General features: G+C 51.3%; 2 protein-coding genes across 2 annotated transcripts; one reads left to right on the top strand and one right to left on the bottom strand.

The window, feature by feature from the left end:
* The first annotated feature begins 1,184 nt into the window (after positions 1-1,184).
* On the top strand, positions 1,185-5,758 carry SNX21 (sorting nexin family member 21). Its single transcript, XM_006839242.1, has 3 exons — positions 1,185-1,439; positions 2,089-2,246; positions 5,084-5,758. Exons 1-3 carry the CDS (start codon positions 1,187-1,189, stop codon positions 5,756-5,758), a joined length of 1,086 nt encoding a protein of 361 aa, XP_006839305.1. The 5' UTR covers positions 1,185-1,186.
* Positions 5,759-6,113: 355 nt separating this feature from the next.
* ACOT8 (acyl-CoA thioesterase 8) lies at positions 6,114-17,757 on the bottom strand. Its single transcript, XM_006839241.1, has 6 exons — positions 17,637-17,757; positions 15,923-16,059; positions 9,964-10,189; positions 8,228-8,385; positions 7,615-7,809; positions 6,114-6,355 (listed from the first exon to the last, which is right to left on the bottom strand). The coding sequence occupies exons 1-6, from the start codon at positions 17,753-17,755 to the stop codon at positions 6,237-6,239; spliced, it is 954 nt and encodes a 317-aa protein (XP_006839304.1). The 5' UTR covers positions 17,756-17,757; the 3' UTR covers positions 6,114-6,236.
* Between the last annotated feature and the right edge of the window lie 176 nt (positions 17,758-17,933).

The raw sequence follows: 17,933 nt of genomic DNA, 5'->3' as shown, positions 1-17,933 counted from the left end.
AGATGAAAGAGAAATCTGGTCTTCCAGAGGAAATGCTCCAATTACGCGTCTGCAGCAGGGGAAAGAACTGGCAGTGGAACCCAGACAACTTGGTTCTATCCCCAGAAACGAAACCGCTGGAGAGCTGTGTGACTTTGGAGGCTGGATCTTAAGCCTGGTGAAGCCATGATCACTGGCCTAAGGGCCTCCCACCAGCAGCCATGAGTCGCTGCAAAATTGGTGTTTTTGTTCCTGTTTTACAAACAAGGAAATCTGGGAAATCTAAATCAGATTCGAGCCCAGGTTATGTGTCCTTTGGCCTCAGTTTCCGCCCTGGAGAAAGAAAGGGGCATCCTAATAAGTACTGGACTACAAGGTCGGTTTGAACTGCAAGGTCAAAGGTTCAAACCCACCAGCCACTCCTCAGAAACCCTACATAGGGTCGCTAAGAGTCGGAAACGACTCGAGGGCACTTAACAACAAAAATGGAGTTCTGGTGTTAACACTCTAGGATAAACACTGGACTGCTAACTGCAAACCCTATGAGTTGCTGTGTGTCGGAACCGAATCGATATCACTTAATAACAATGTGGGTCAATGATTCGGGAAAGTTCACGAGCATCAGGTGGAAACTGTGAGGAGGGTGGCGGGCGATGAGCAATATTGGAGCCGGCCTGGGTCTTCAGGAGGGATGAGATTTAGGGCTAGGGACAAGAGGCACAGAATTCGCTCGAGGGTGACCCAGGATTCCCGGGCAGCTCCGGAGAGCGGGCGGGGCTGGAGGCGGGGCGGCGGCAGGAAGAGGCCGGAGCGGCGCTCGGAGCAGCCTGGCCCCGACGCAGCCCGGCGGAGGCCAGGGACGCCCGGGGGCTTCGTTGAGCCGCTGGGGGCTGCACGGGGACCCCCCCCCCTCCCAGGGTAGGCGCGATTCGGAGTGCACCGCGGAGCGCGAGAGGGAGAGGTGCGTGAGGGGGTGGGGAGACGTGGGAGCGGCCGGGAGCTCAAGAAGACCGCGGGGTAAGCGGTTGGGTCCCGGAGCAGGCAGTGGGGCTGAAGTCCTGGGACTCGCTGGACCCCGGGTGGGGCGTGGCCTCCGAGGCTCCTCCCTCTCCGGCCGGGCTGGTCCCCTAGTCTCTGCGGGTTGCGCGGGGGGGGCAGTCCTGCTCCGGGGCGGGGACCCAGCGCCGCGCACTCCCCCTAGGGTGCCATGGCCTCCCGACTCCTGCACCGGCTGCGGCACGTCCTGGCTGGCGACGGCTCCGGGGAGGTGGCGGCCGGGCCCGAGGCCGAGCAGTTCCCGGAGAGCTCGGAGCTGGAGGACGACGACGCCGAGGGCCTGTCCTCGCGCCTCAGCGGCACCCTCAGTTTCACCAGTGCGGACGACGAGGATGACGAGGACGATGAGGAGGTTGACCCCGACCTGCTTACCCCCGGGGACGGGGCTTCGGGAGAAGACGCAGGCGAGTGGAAGGACGGGGCGGGACCAGGGACTCAGGCCTCCTCCATCCAAGGCGCTTTCTCAAGAGCCTCTGGGGCGCTCAGAGTTGGTCCAAAACTCCGACATTTCTAAAAGTTCCCCAGACATCTCTTCGCTGTGTGACCTTGAGAGAGTCAAAACACCTCTCTGAGCCAAGTTTCTCATGCGTCAAATAAGGAAACTCACCCCATCTCAAGACTGGCGCGGGCTTATAGAGCTTGGGATGCAAATGTGTTAGCGATGCTTTGGGAAGGGAGTGTTTATTTAGCGCCCTTGAAGATCTCTGGTGGCAAAATGATTAAACACTCGGCTGCTCATTGAAAACTCCTCTGTTCGAACCCACCAGTAGCTCCACAAAGAAAGGTGTGGCAGACTTCTAGCATAAGATGTACAACCTTGGAAACCCTAAGGAGCATTTGTAGCCTGCCATGCAGAGTCACTATGATTTGAAATCTACAGTAGTGGGTTATGTTCCAGACACTGTTTGGCACCTGGCCCCTCACTGGCTCTCAGTTTCCATTTCTGTAAAATGGAGCTAAAACTTGCTCACAGGTTGGCTTCATGGTATGGTGGTTACATCACTCCTGGTCACTATGACATGGTGAAGTAACTAATATTGTGTGCATCCACAGAAAGGAGTCCTCCGCCTGATGGGCCTCGGGGTGGTCAGCTCCTGACCCGGCAGCTGCAGGATTTCTGGAAGAAATCCCGGAACACCCTCGTGCCCCAGCGGCTGCTTTTCGAGGTGACCAGCGCCAACGTGGTTAAGGATCCACCCTCCAAGTATGTGGTGAGTGAGGATCCAAGTACTGGACTGTGAATCCAGAAGGTTGGTGTAGCTATAAGACAGGAGAGGTTCTAACTTGGCTGGAAGCAGGATGGGGATCTGGCGATGCAGTTAGAACTAGCTGCCCTGTTTTACAGATGGGGAAACTCAGACCAGTAAGGGGCTATATGTAACTTGAGCAGGTCCTCAAATGACTTCGAATTTCTGAGGCTGACTAAAGTGGGGAGAATAAATTTGTCTCCTTGTCTGGTTTGGGGACTCAAGAGAACTGATTCATTTGAAAGGGTTTTGCAAATTGTAGCAAGATACAGGGGAAAGAACTTTATGTGGTTAGACTTGCAACTTGAGTTGCGTGTGTTAGTAGTAATGATTAAGGAAGTGGATTTTGGAGCCAGAGCAAGCCTGATTCAAATTCCACTAACTTGTTCCCAGATCAATTCAGGTGCTGGACCTTGATAACCTGTGTTCATCTGGGCAGTGGGGATAATGGCAATTCTATCTGTCTCAGAGGACTGATGCAGGAATGAAAGACTGTGCTGAGCGTTGTGCCACCCCCCCCCCCCCAGGTTACTACTCAGTAAAACAGTAGTCCTGGTGAGATGCTGTGCTAATCACAAGGTCGGCCATTGAAATCCATCAGCCGCTCCTTGGAAAGTCTATGCAGGGTTCGTACGAGTCGGAACCGACTCAACAGCACTTAACAACATAAGGAGCCCTGGTGGCACAGTGGTTAAGCAGTTGGCTGCTGAGAGGGTGACTGTTCAAACTCAGCAGCCATGGGAGAAAGCAATCTGCTTCCATAAAGGTTACAGCCTTAGAAACCCTATAAGGCAGTTCTCTGTCCTGTAGAGTTGCTATGAGTGAGCACCAACTCAACAGCAGTGGGTTTGGGTTTTATTTTACTTTGGGTTGAAACTGACTGGCATCTAGAGCCTGCTGTGGTCTCCTTCCAACCTAATTGAATTACTTCGTAAGCTCCCACCCTGGCAGTATAGTCTTGTCTAGACGTCTCTAGGGGACCTGTAGGAGGCTGGGAGAAGAGGAACATGGAGGAGAAGCCGGGGAGTCTGTCTTCTTTGCTGAGGAGAATGAGGTCGGCCAGGTCATGCTCCCTGCCAGCACTGAAACCCAGCCTGACCTGGCCAGGCCTGGTGGGTGGCATTGCCCTACCTCTCACGTCCTTCTTCACTCCCTCCAGCTCCTCCTCTGACTCAGCAAGCAGGGAGCCTGGAGCCCTGTCCCAAATCTGGGTCTTTCCCCTCTTCTCTGCTGCTGTCAGTAAACAGAGCCACAGCCCTGGAACATGCCTCGTTTGGGCAGGGGTTGACTGATGCTCAGGTCCTAAGTGGGTTGATGAAGGATCCTGCATGGGAAGGGCCAGCCCATTAGCAGAGAGGAATGGGGTTGACTTGAATTGGGGGGAGAATGACAGGATAGGACAGGTAGCTGAGTATGCCATAACCCATGTCTGGGGAAGCAAGTCTCCTCCTTTGTCCAGTGGTGACCCCTGCTACCCTGCTAAGTTGTGGGGACTAAAAGCCTCGGCTTTGGAATCTCATCTACCTGGGTTTGAATACCAGGTGTGCCGCAGAGCAAGCCTGAGTCTTTCCAAGTCTCAGTCACTCCAGAATGATCTCCCAGTTCTTGTCCTACATGGATATCCCTTGCTACCATGATTTGCTTAATATTTTCTTCAAATGAACTTTTTTTTTTCCTTAAATAAATTTATTTTAAAAGTCAACTTTACAGCTGTACTGTGAGTGGAAAAACCTCACTTGCCATAAATAGAAGCTAGCCATCAAAAGGCAGTATCATTAAATACTGCTGTTGACTGGAGAGGACCCCCAGTCTGCGATTCGCTCTTGGGCTCTTTTCTAAAATTGGAGATAGGAGTGTTGGAGTGTTTTTTTTGTTGTGTTTTGTTTTTTTAAAAAGGCACCAAGCTGAGCGCTTCTCAATTTATAGTCAGAAAGATGGAGTGAGAATTAAGAGCAAAACACCTCCTCTCCTGAGTCACTGTTGTTTACTCTGGTACCAGAGTAAAAACCAAGTACCACCCTTGTATGTGCTGCTCCTCGGAAACCGTATACAGGGTTGCTATTCTACGGCACTTCCCAACAACAACCCTTGTACTCATGAAGGTAACACTGACCTGGGCAGCACTTACGGCTCAGCCCTCTAGGAGGATATACAGTGGTTATACAGTGAGGGTTATACAGTGACGTAGAAACTGACCTGACATTTGGAACCTGAGCCCTAGACCAGTGTCCACTACACAGTGCTGTCAGATGCCCTCTGGTTCTGGTTTGAAATAACCTGGCCTGGGTGGAACAGAGCTCCAAGCTGCCTCAGCAACCTGGGAGATCAGCTTGGGTTTCAGAGGAGCTGTCAGAAGAGGTAGTGGTAGCCGGATGTCAGAAACTGTCATCAAGTCGGTTCTGACTCCATAGGACAGAATAGAACTGCTCCGAGGCTGTCATCATTACAGAAGCAAATTGCCTCATCTTTCTTTCGGGGAGCGATTAGTGGGTTCAGACTAATGACTTTTGGGTGAGCAGTCCAGTGCCTAACCCACTGCATCACCAGGGCTCTTTAGTGGGGCTCCCTGGAAGGGGCAAAAGGGGGCAACAGCTGCAGGCACTGAAGCCCCTTTCTATCTTTCTCTCTCTGCTGCCATGGGCCTGGGTCCTTTCAGTCCAGCCTCAGGTAAGATGGGTGGGCTTTCCTAACCACAGCCCCCACCTTCCTGGGTCCAGTCCTGTGGGTGATGGGCAGGGAGGGAAGGGGCCCATGGACACCTTGCACCTCTTGCACCTGCCCTGATATCCTGCCCCCTGCAGCTCTACACCGTCGTCGTGATGGGGCCAGGGCCTTCAGATTGCCAGCCGGCCCAGATCTCCCGCCGTTACTCAGACTTTGCAAAGCTCCACCGAAGCCTGCAGCGGCAGTTCCGGGGCCCCATGGCTGCCATATCCTTTCCTCGGAAGCGCCTGCGCCGGAACTTCACTGCAGAGACCATCGCCCGCCGTAGCCGGGCTTTCGAACAGTTTCTGGGCCACCTGCAGGCTGTACCCCAGCTACGCCACGCCCGGGACCTGCAGGACTTCTTCTTGCTGCCCGAGCTGCGGCGGGCACAAAGCTTTACCTGCACTGGTCTCTACCGGGAGGCTCTGGCACTCTGGGCCAATGCCTGGCAGCTGCAGACCCAGCTGGGCACCCCCTCAGGCCCAGACCGCCCCCTGCTGACTCTGGCTGGGCTGGCTGTGTGCCACCAGGAGCTGGAAGATCCCAGGGAGGCCCGGGCCTGCTGCGAGAGGGCCCTGCAGCTGCTGGAGGACAAGAGCCCCCATCCTTTACTGGCACCCTTCCTGGAGGCCCATGTCCGGCTCTCTTGGCGCCTGGGCCTGGACAAACGCCAATCAGAGGCCCGGCTCCAGGCCCTGCAGGAGGCAGGCCTTACCCCCACACCACCCCCCAGTCTCAAAGAGTTGCTCATCAAGGAAGTGCTCGAGTAACCCTGGTGGAGGTCACTGTGGGGAGGGGTTGCCCAGGATTAGGGGGTGAGGGGGCTGATGACATGGCCACAACTGGGAGGCTGATGACATGGCCACAACTGGGGGTGCTGGGAGCCCCTAGACGTGCCACAAAAAGAATTTATAAGAGACTAAGGAATTTTGCCTCTTCTGTCCCGCTGGGCTCAGAACCGGTTCTGGCTGGAGGTGCTCCGGGTGATGCAGGGAAGAAGGGCAGCCTCTCTCCAGCTTATGAACAACTAGAGGCTGTGCCCCCTTTCCCAAGGACTCAGGGTCCTAAAAGTGAGGGTGGAGGGAGGATTGCTGTTCTGGCCCAGGGAAAGTAAAGGCCAGCTGCTCCAGTGGTACTGGTCTCTTTATTGGTGTGTGCAGTGGAAGGCCCAGCCCTCTTCTATAGCTTGCTTCAGGAGTAGCGGTGGAAGGGAAGTCTGGAAGCCCCAGGCCAAGCTGGTACCTCTGGCTAGAGCTTGCTCTCGGAGACCTGGGGCTTCACTCGGATCACCCCCTCCTGTGCACAGGACACAGCCAGGACTCCATCCTGCCGCCACAGCCGCCCGTGTACCAGCCCTCGGGAGCCACCTGTGGGAGAGGGGACAAGTGAGAATGGTCTTCTCTGGCAAGCATGTGTCTGGTAAAGCACTCAGCCCCGGGCAAGGCCAGCCCCTGCAAACGCACCAATCCCTTTATGAGCCTGTTCTGGTCTGTCACTGGGGTGACTGGTCCTCCCAGGGGAACCCAAATTGACCTTTCACTTAACTGCTGGCTTCCTCAAAAATGGTCAAGGAGGGACGGGTGCAGAGAATAAGCACTCAGAGGCTTGGCCAAGTGGATCCACCTGCCTATGGGTCAAACCTGTTCAGGGCCAAATTTGACCACTAGTGTTAGGTAGTCCATCAGTCCTCCAGGCTGGTCATGAAAGCCCCCATCATCACAGGGAAGGGGAGGACCATGAACTTCCTGGCCTGGAGCCGTTGGGTGCTGTGGAGTTGGATGCTTTTGAAGAAAACTGCTGGCCTCTTTTACATACAGCTTAGCTCACTTGGTTCTCACAAGAGCTAAGTGAAGCTAGCAATGACAAAGTCCCTGGAGTTTGAGAACCAGGGCCAAACCTGAACCCATGTGTCCTGACTCAGGCTGTTTACTCGAACTTTGATGTTCTTGATGTTTGAGAACATCTTCCCTATTCCCCACAAAAGGACCTCACCACTCCCACAGCTCTTTCCTGAGCAAAAAGAGTCTCTTAAGTTTTGTCTCTGTTTTACACGGCAAGGCTTTTCTCTGAAGTGCGCCTCCCTGGAAAGGAAGCCAGGGTTCTGGGACTAGACATTGGTGAAGGAGTCAGGGTTATTCTTCCAAAAAGGACAGTCCAAGTAGTGAAGCCCTTAGGGACTGCTGAGTCCCTAACCCCTAACCAGGTTAATCAGCAAAATCACTTAAGGGAGCTTTTGAAAAATGCAGCTTTCTGGACCTGATCCAAGTCAGAACCAGGAGGTGAAATCCAAAGGTCTGCTCTTAGAAAGTTCGCTCCTGAGTATGTGACTGGCTGATGACCTCTTACTGCTCAGTGGCTCAGATGGGGAAACAGGTTCAAAGAGGCAAAGAGACTTACCTGCAATCACACAGAGACTCTGGAGGGATTCTGGGACTAGAACTGGGTCTCTGAATCATACCCCCTTGACCCACCCTCCCAGCATGTTAGAGAAAAGAGCTGAGAAGGTGTCCCATCCTTGAGCCTCACGGTCATTTTGAAGGATGCCAAAGCGGGGACAGGGCGGGGTTGCGGGCAGGGGAAGCACACAGCATGAGCGGAGAAGCCAGGCTCCTTGCCGGACACTCACCAGCCCAGGGGCTCTCACACTCGTAGAGCATCCAGTGGTCGGCTCGGAAGGGGGCGTGGAACCACATGGAGTGGTCCAAGGAGACCATGAAGCGCACATTGTGCTGCCACTGGTGGGGCAGCAGGGCTGTGCCCAGGAAGGCATAGTCAGAGATGTAGGCGGCCACGCAGCAGTGCATCTTCATGTCGCCCTCTCCTGAAACAGGTCCCGGCCAGACCGTCAGCCTTGCGCCCTGGGTACAACTGGACAGACACTTGTGTGCTCAAGGGCAGAGGCTGGGGAGGGGGCACTAAAATGCAGTCTCCACTCACCAGTCTCCCACCTGGGCCCCAGAAGGAGTGCCCTTGTTCCAGTTAGCACAAAGGCACCTTACAGTTAGCAGCAGACCTGGAGAGCCTCAGCGAGGTGCCCTGCCTTCCCCAGAAAGGGCCCTGCATTGGGATTGTTGACGCCTCCCCATTCTCCCCATGCAAGGAATGGACAGAACCCTGGTGAGAAACTAGGCCAGCTTCCCCATCCCACAGAGAAGGAAACGCACCAAGTCAGACAGGGCAATGAGCTGCAGGCCGAAACCCCAGAAAGTGTCACTGTCCAGTTCAGGGGGTCCTCTTACCAATATAGCCCCGAGCTCGCACCCAGAACATCTGTTTGGGCTCCAGGTGCTGCAGCTGGCTCAGGGTGGGTGGGTTTATGACCTTGATCTCAATGGGCACCTCCCGGGCAGCAATTCGGTTCAGTCCCACTCGATACATTTTGTGGATGCTAGGGTCCCTGAAGACAAAGGGAAGGGGAGATGCCAGGAGAGGGCAGCCTCTCATCTAAGCCCTCCTTGTCCCCAAAGCTCCCCTCCACTTGTGGTAGGCATAATCAATTGATCCCTTCTTGGCCACTTGTGAGCCATGCGGCCTCGTACAAGTTGGTAATCTCACTGTGCTTATTTACTAATCTGCAAACTGGATCCTAGGAGCCGAGCTCATAACAGATAGACATGGCGAGAGATGACGACACACCATTGCGGTGAGACGCGCTCTTGAGGGACACTATTTTAGGTTCTCACCATTAACTCATCCCTCCCAGAATTTTGTGAACTAGACACTGTCCACCTCCCTGTTTGACCAATGAAATAATGCACAGGGAGGCCAAGGAGACTGCTCAGGAGGTTGGAGAGGACAGCCAGGCGCCTAGCAGTCTGCTTCCATCGTTCCTACTAGCCACATTCAAGGCACTAGCCACTCCACTTGACCAAGCTGTTGAGAACACTCATCCCCAGAAGGTGGGGCCATTTCCGAGGAGGCCCCTCACTCCAGTAGCCACCACCCTGGTGCTCCTCAGGGGGAGGCCATTCTCAGCCCGACCCTCACAAGTGCTGTCCCCACAGAACTTTCTGGGGTGGAATGTCCTACATCTGTCCTGTCCACTGGATCGCCACTAGTACCTGTGGCTCCTGAGCTCTCGAAATGTGGCTAGTACAACTGAGAAGCGGAGTTTTTAATTCTCTTTTCATTAATTCAGTTGAGCCATAGGACAGCAGCCTTGTGAGGTAGGGAGTTTAAAACTGAGGGCAAAGTGTCAGAGAGTAAGCAACTTGCCCCAACTCTTAGCAAATAGAGAAAAGTCACAACCATGCCATCCAGCCTGCTGCCTCCTGTCTGCAGCAAAAAATAGGAATTGCTGGGTGACTCAGCAGTCAAGTAGACAGGGCAGAAGTGACCAAGCACATTTTCCAGAGGCAGAAACTAAGGCCAGAAAGCCAGGAGCTGGCCCCGGCCACAGTGGGAAATCACTAACAGACTCTGGGCCTGGATCCCACATTCTTCCTCCTGTACCAACACATTTCAAACTTTATTGGCTGGGGATCCAAGTGAGAAATAACGTTTTTACCACACGATACTGGTAAATCGTTAACACCCAGTAAAACAAAGGCAAGGAACCCTGGGGATACAGTACTTAAAGAATTCAGCTGCTAACCAGGGTTTAAGTCCACCAGCAGCTCTGAGGGAGAAAGATGTGGCAGGCTGCTTCCATAAAGATTGGTGGTGGTGGTGATTGTGTGCCACTGAGTCAGTTCTGACTCAGCGCCCTGGATACGGTTTTCGAGGCTGTTAATCTTCATGGGAGCAGAAAGCCACCTCTTCCGTCAAGATTAGTCTTGGAAACCCCAGGAAGCAGTTTTCCTCCATCCTACAAGGTCACTCTGAGTTCAACGGGTTTTGGTTCAGAAGGCAAAAGCAGTGACCAACCAGAGCAGATATGGGCACAGCTATGCAGCAGGGCCCTAGAGCACCCACACCCCTGCCTGCCAGGACTTCGATTAACTCCTAAGCTGCTGGATCGTGGGGGATCGCTCACCTTAAGTACTGGTCAATGAGGGTCTCGCAGTCAAGCAGCTCCTCAGGCGGGGGCACGGTGGGCATGGTGAACTGGTGCTGCACAGGGCTGGGCTGCAGTCGCTGGAAGGAGGCCTGGCAGATGAAGATGGGTTTGCCATGCTGCACGGCCTTCACAGAGCGCACTGAGAAGCTTGCCCCGGTTCGTGTCCGCTCCACCTGGTACAGCACTGGCACCTTTGGGTCCCCTGAAGCACAAACAAGGGACACGGGGAGCCCCATGGGCCATCATCAGCACCAAGGCCACATGGATACCTCAGTCACTCACCCGCCATTCCTTCCTCTGGTCAGTAGCTACTGTGACCTTACCTAAATGCTGGGGATACAGAGAGAGTACCAAGTCAGATCATCGACTTGTTCCTTCCTGGGAGCAGGTGGAGCACCCCCATCACCGGCACGGGAAGCTTGTACTGGCCAGGTTTCCTGTATTCCAACCCTGGCTCTGCCACTCACCAGCTGTGTGACCGTGGGTAAGTCACATAACCACTCTGAGCAGTTCACTCATCTGTAAAATGGAGATCCTCGTGGTGCTCAGTCCTCAGGATTTTTTATTTATGAGAATTCAATGACTTCATAGTTGCAAAGTGTTTAGAACAATATCTGGCACATGTAAGTGCTCTGTTAAGTGTTGGCTAAATCCAATGAATCCTCTCAGCCCTTGTCTCGCTCTGTCTGTCACTGGGATCACGTCATGCACCCAGACCATTTCTTTAGACCAAGAGGTCAGCAAACTAGGGCCTGTGGGTCAAATCTAGCCTGCCACCTGTTTTGGTGACTAGTTTCTTTGGAACATGGCTGGAATCATTTGTTTGAGATTTGTCTGTGGCAGTGTTCATGCGCTACACAGCAGAGTTGAGTAGTCAAAATGTTGTGAAGTCCTGCCAAGTCGATTCTAACCCATAGCGGCCCTGTATAAGGTTTCTAAGGAGCAGCTAATGAGTTTGAACCACCAACCCTGCAGTTCAGCTGACTTTGCAGTGCAGTGCCTCACCCCACAGCGCCACACTAGGACTACTAGAGACCCACAACGCCTAAAGTTGTCGCAAGAGAACAAACGGTGCTGACTCCTGTTCTAGGGTCTCCAAGCTCAAGTCTAAGTAGTGTGTGACATTCCCATACTACCTTCTCTTTGTTTTCCAGAACAAAACCCACAACCACTTTAAAATATTATAACATTCTACCCTGGGCTTTTGGAGTTCTGCTGTGTGGTACTGCAGGATAATGTGCTGGACCACAAGGTCAGTCTGAACCCACCAGCCGCTTCTCGGAAACCCTATACAGGGTCACTATGGGTCGGAATCAACTCAACAGCACTTAAAAACAACTGTGGGCTTTTAGAATCAATCATGCATAATGCAAGGGGCTCCCTCCCTGCCACCATCTCATATAAATATATAGGTTAAGTGCCGTCAAGTAGGTCCCCATGTATAGCACCAACGCTGTGTAGCGCTTCTGAGAAGTGGCTGGTGGATTTGAACTGCCAATCTAAATTATTTATAGAGTTGTTGTTAAGTACCGTCGAGTCAGTCCTGACCCATAGTGACCGCGTATAGGGTTTCTGAGGAGCTGCTAGTGTGTTTGAACCGCTGACTTTGCAGTTCAAATGGCTTTGCAGTCTGGCGCATTAACCCACAGTGCCACACCAAGACTCCTGTATGTATAGAGAGATGTATAAATTTTACGTCTATACATATATAATCTGAAACTTCCTCACTGGTTATATTTGGGGTATGTGGTATGGAGTCACATCACAAACTAACGAGAGCTGCCCTTTTAGCCACGCTGCCGGAGAGCTGCTCACTAAATTTTGTAATAAACTGTAACAATACACCTTAGCCCAGTTTGAGGATAAAATCGTATCTTCCAAGCTCCCTGTTACCACTAGCCTGCTGTCCTTAAACATTTATTTTGTTAGCTATCAATGAGCTTAGCTGTCTTGCAGCCTTTCCAGGAAGTTGTTGTTAGGGGCCGTTGGGGCAGTTCCGACTCATAGCAACCCACTGCCGGGTCTGGCGCCATCTTCACAATTGCTGTTACATTTAAGTCCATTGCTGCTGTCCGTGTGTCAATCCATCTCATTAGGGGTCTTTCTCTTCATTGACCCTCCACTTTTCCAAGCATGATGTCCTTCTCCAGAAACTGGTCTTCCGACGGTGTGTCCAAAGGACTTGAGACAAAGTCTCACTATCCTCAACTGTTAAGAGCTTTCTGGCTGTACTTCTACCAAGATCAATTTGTTTGCTCTTCTGACAGTGCACGGAACTTTCAATATTCTTCACCAACACCGTAACTCAAATGCATCCATTCTTCTTTGGTCTTCCTTATTCACTGTCCAGCTTTCACATACATGTAAAGCTGTTGAAAATACCATGGCAGGGTAAGGTATCCCAGGAAAAGGCACACCTTAGTCCTTAAAGTAGTGGTGTAGTGGCTATGAGTCAGGCTGCTAATCTCACAGACAGCAGTTCAAAACTACCAGTGGTTCTGCAGGAGAAACATGAGGTTTTCTGCTCCCATAAAGATTTACAGTCTTGGAAACCCTATACAGGGTCACTGAGTCGGAACCAACTCCACGACACACCGCTAGTCCTTAAGGTGACTTCTTTGTTCTTTAACACAAGAGGTCTTTTGCAGCCGATTTGCCTAATGTAATACATCATTTGATTTCTTGACTGCTGCTCTCATGAGCATTGATTGTGGGTCCAAGTAAAGTGAAATCCCTGACAATCCTTTCCTCCATTTATCATGATGTTGCTTATTGGTCCATTTGTAAGGATTTTTGTTTTCTTTACATTAAGGTGGACTCCATACTAAAGACTGTAGTCTTTGAGCTTCCCCAGCAAGTTACTCTTTGCTTCCAGTAAGCAAAGGCATGTCATCTACATACTGCAGGTTATTAATGAGTCTTCCCTCCAATCCTGATGCCTATATGTTCTTTTTCATATAGTCGAGCTTCTCAGATTGTTTGCTCAGCATACAGGCTGAGTAAGGGTGGTGAAAGGCTCCAACCCTGACACATACCTTTCCTGATTTTCAATGGAAAGAGGAAGGGGCATTATGGGAGAAAAGAACACGCAGTGTCCCCTTGTTCTGTTTGAATGACTGCCTCTTGGTCTATGTACAGGTTCCACCTGAGCACAATTCAGTGTTCTGGAATTCCCATTCTTTGAAATGTTATCCATAGTCTGTTATGATCCACACAGTCGAATGCCTTTGTATAGTTAATAAAACACAAGTAAACATCTTTCTGGTATTCTCTGCTTCCAGCCAAGATTCATTTGACGTCAGCAATAATATCCCTCATTCCACATCCTCGTCCGAATCCAGCTTGAATTTCTGGCAGCCCCTTGTTGATGGACTGCTGCAAAATTTGTACCTTGGTAAAATTCTACTTTTTACTTTTATGTGATAGCAATGATGTTGTTGTTGTTGTTAAGTGCCATCGAGTCGGGTCCGACCCATAGCGACCCTGTACAGGGTTTCCGAGGGTGTAAATCTTTACGGGAGTAGAAAGCCTCATCTTTCTCCCGCAGAGCGGCTGGTAGTTTCGAACCGCTGACCTTAAGGTTCGCAGCCCGATTCGTAACCACTACGCTACCAGAGCTCCTTGATATTGCTTGATAATCTTCTGTATTCTGTAGGGTCTTTTTTTTTTGGGGGGGGGGGGCGGGGATGAATCTCTATCAGTTGGTTGGCCAGGCAGCTGTCTTCCAAATTTCTTGGCATAGACAAGTGAGTACTTCAGCTCAGTATCAGTTTGTTGAAACATTTCAATTGGTGGAGGCAGGGGACAAATAAGTGGAGATTAATTAGCAAATACTTGGAGTTTCATTTTGAAATAGTAGCAAGGAAGAGGATCCTTCCCGCAGAGCCTGGGCCGGCACCCTGGCAGTTGTTCACTGGTTTGGAATTCTCTTCATGAATAAAAAGAGAAGTGTACAAGGAGAAGAGGCGTACAATCTAGGTTCAACTCATGACTCTGCCTCTTTGAACAGTTGTGGGAGCTGGTTACAACCCTCTTCAGGCCCCCGTTTCCTCAGCCTTGGAATGGTGGCTAGAATGCCCACCCTTATGTTTACTTAGGAAAACTAAGCCAGAGCACGTCTCCAGCTGTATTCTGTGCCGTGAAAAGATGAATGATTCCCGTAATGATGATCATTTATGGAAAACCTGAGCTGTGCCATGCACTGCACTACATGCTTGACCTGCAAAGACTTCAAATTCTTTCATCACAGTATGAAGAAGCCAACTGAGGTCTCAAGTAATCCACCCTATTCCACAAGCGAAAACCAAACAGCCAGCTCTCTCACTAAGCTCGGACGATTACGTCAAAAGGTCACCAGCTCTGAATTAATCACCAAACTGAAGAGACAAAGTGCACAATTAGTCTCAAGAAGAATGAATACATGCTCTACCACTCATCTGTCAGTCTGTGGGGGCTTGCATGTCACACAGTGGGGGCTTGCATGTTGCTGTGATGCCGGAAGCTACGCTACTGCTATTTCAAATACCAGCACAGTCACCCGTGGTGGGCAGGTTTCAGCAGAGTTTCCAGACTAAAACAAGGAGGCCTGGTGGTACTGTTGTTAAATGTTGGACTGCTAACTGAAAGGTCAGCGGTTCAAACCCACCAGCTGCTCCTAGGGAGACAGATGAGGCTGTCTGCATCTGTAAAGATTTACAGTCTCAGAAACCCTATGTTGGGTTTCACTCAATGGCGGTGGGCTGGGTTTCCTCTGACCAAGATAGACTAGGAGGAAGGAAGGGGCCAAGCCCTCCTGAAAGGTTAGCCACTGAAAACCTTACGAATAGCAGTGGAACAGTCTGATACAGTGCTAGAAGATAACCCTTCAGGTTTCAAGGCACACCAAATACGACTAGAGAGAAGCTGCCTCCTCAAAGTAGAGCTGACTTGAATAACGTGGATGGAGCAAAGCCTTTGAGACCTTATGTGCTCAGGAATCCTAACTCAAAATGAGAAGTAAGAGCTGCAAACATGTATTTGGGCTTAAACAAAACAACTGTGAGAATGGCAAAGGACCAGGTAGTGTTTTATTCTGTTGTCCACAGAACCACTGAGTTAGAAGGGACGTGAAGGCACCTAACAACAATACAACAGCACAAAGGTAAGAACTGGACTGCTAAATAGCCAAATACTTTATAGCATTGATGGTTGGGGGGTACAGGCAATAAAGGAATGGGGAGTGGGAGACACAGTAATATTTATTATTTGAACTAGTTTTTGTCAAATGAAAGAAAAACCTATTGTGTTACAAATCATAGAAAGTAAACGTAAACAAAATCTTCCCCAGCTGATCTGACTCTGAAGAAGGCACTCACTCTAAAATTGGGGACACAGGCCCTAAGAGGGAAAACAAGTGTTTATGTTTCTGCTTCTAAAAAAGAGAGCATGGCTTTTAAGATTGCCCAGGCTTCTTTATCTGATGGCCGAACTACAGGCAACTACAGACACCGTCCCATTAAAAGCCTCCTGCTCCCCCCAGCGGGTGCTCTTTTCTCCAAGCCAGGCCTGCGTACCCCCAAGCCCCTGGTAGAGGTTACAGCGGATCAGAGATCTAGCACAGTGCTTGCAATAATAAGGAGTAAGTAAGCAAGAAGCGTGTGTCATTAGGGCAGGGGAACAAGGTAACAGCGAGTCTCAACATGTGCCAAGTCCAAGGTTCTTGGATGGCTCCAGGCCTTGTTCTTCTCTTAGCTTCCTGGAGCCTGGAATCCTGTCTCCGGTCTTCTCTTCTCTCTCTCTCTCCTTCTCCCCCTCAGTCAGTATGCCAAAGCCCAAAGGAAATAACTCCTATGCCCCACTTCTTCTCTCCCCCTTTAACCTCAACAGCCCCCCACAGCCAGGAGGAAATGGCTTCTGGGGCCCCAGGGCTGCATGGGGGCAGGGAGGGGTAGTTTACCTGCCCGGACAAAGTAGCAGTGCAAGGAGTGTACATGGATGTCTTCACTCACAGACTTGGCTGCAGCCACCAGGGCCTGCCCCACGATCTGACCCCCAAAGAGACGCTGGGTGGTGGGTACCCAGTAATGCCTTCCTCTGTGGGAAGAGAGGGAAAGTGGGAGAGACTTGGATGGGGAGCTGAATCTTAGGGCTTTCAACAAGCCTCTGGTGATAGTGGTGGTGGTAATGTGCCATGAAGTCGGTTCCAACCCAGAACAACCCTGTATAGGGTTTCCAAGACTGTAAATCTTTACACCTCATCTTTCTCCCACGGAGCCGCTGGTGGATTCAAACTGCTGACCTTGTGGGTAGCAGCCCAATACATAACCCACTATGCTACCAACGAGTCTGACTGGGGTCAAAGATCCCTCTGAGAAACCTTAAGATGAATATCCTTTCATATCACTCTGCAACGTCATGGTCTTCATTTATTACTCAAAGTCCTGCTGTGGAGTAAGGATAACAACCCACTTATCTTACACTAAAAAATGGGTCAAGTGACTCAAGAAAGGTCACAAGGCTTAAACATTGCAAATCCTGGCCCTCAGCAGGCTCTTTGGATTCCAAGTCTAGTGTTTCTTCTCCTCATACTCAGAGTAAGGCAGAAACCTCTCAAGGCCTTGGGTAGACCCAGATGAACCCTAAGAACTAAGCAGGTAGAGACCGCCCCCTGTATTTCTCAATCACAACAGCCCCATTCTTTCAGAGATGGAGGAAGCTGGGTCCCCACAAGTGAAGAAACTTAACTGGCCTGTGAGCCAAGTGAAGGCTGCCCAGCTCCAGTTTTAATATTTTCCATAGCGATGTACTGCAAATAACCCTCCAAGAAGCTTTCTGCATATCGTTAAGTGGGGGGTGAAACCCAATGATGCAGTGGTTAAAGCACTTGGATGCCAATCAAAAGGTCTATGACTCTAAGGACGAAAGCTATGACAATCTGCTTCTATAAAAGAATACTGTGGAAGCCTTATGGGGCAATTCTGCTCTGTCCCATAGTCACTGAGTCAGAATCACTCTAAGGCAATAATGCGTTTGGGGATTTTGGTGGTGGTGGTAAGTGCCACCGGGTCAGTTCCAACTCAGCGATGCTGTCCAAAGTTTCTGAGGAGAAAGTAGTGGGTTTGAACAGTGGACCTTCCAGTTAGCAGTCCAGTGATTATCCTATAGCACCACACCAAGACCCCTTTTGGTAAGTGGAGGGAGGTTAAAGACAAAGTTCCCAAAGAAACTAGTTCTGGAGGCCGAAGCACTTACATCTCCAGGAGCTTAACTGACCCTGGAAAAGACGGGGGGCAACAGGTTTCAGACCGCCGGATAAGCAATGAGATACCAGAGCTCACCAATGCTAAAAATGCAAAAAACCGCCATCAGCTGTGTGCTCTTGGACTGGATTTCCCAGGAAGAAACCCTTAAGGGCAAACTGCCCTATCTCAGGTACTCAGTTTATTTGTCCAGATCGCAAGGACCTGGTAAGAATGGCGCTGCGCAGTCCCGGCGCGGAGGGAGAGGGAGGTAGCCAGGGTAATCTTGACAAGCCCTCTCTCGATCGCGGTAGTGCCTGCATACCGCACGGAGCCCATCCTCGTTCTGGAGCTGGGGGGCACCGGTGGGCGGCAGTTCAGGTCAGGAACCTTTGTCCCAATGGGGGGCACAGACCAAGTGCGGCCGGCTACCTGAAGAGATCCTCGTCCAGCGGCTCAAGGTTGAGCACGCTGGTAACCAGGACGCTGCGGAGGTCCCCGGGAGTATCGTCGTCACCCTGCCTGTCCTCCGGAGCCTGAGAGGACGACATCGGGTTCACGGGATGCAGATACTCTACACGGCGCTGGGCGGGGCACGTGGAAACGTCCCGAGACCGCAGCTTCCTGCCAATTGCCCTGGTAACCGGAAGTCCCCTGCAGGAGTTTGAGAAGGCGGTATTTCAGCTATGATTGGTTGGTTTTCCTGTCAGTCCCTTGGTGGGTGTAACT

The sequence above is a fragment of the Chrysochloris asiatica genome, unplaced genomic scaffold (assembly GCF_000296735.1).
Source record: "Chrysochloris asiatica unplaced genomic scaffold, ChrAsi1.0 scaffold00023, whole genome shotgun sequence".
NCBI lineage: Eukaryota > Metazoa > Chordata > Mammalia > Afrosoricida > Chrysochloridae > Chrysochloris > Chrysochloris asiatica.
Note: the sequence above shows the minus strand (reverse complement) of the source record. Positions and strands in the feature narration are given on the sequence as shown.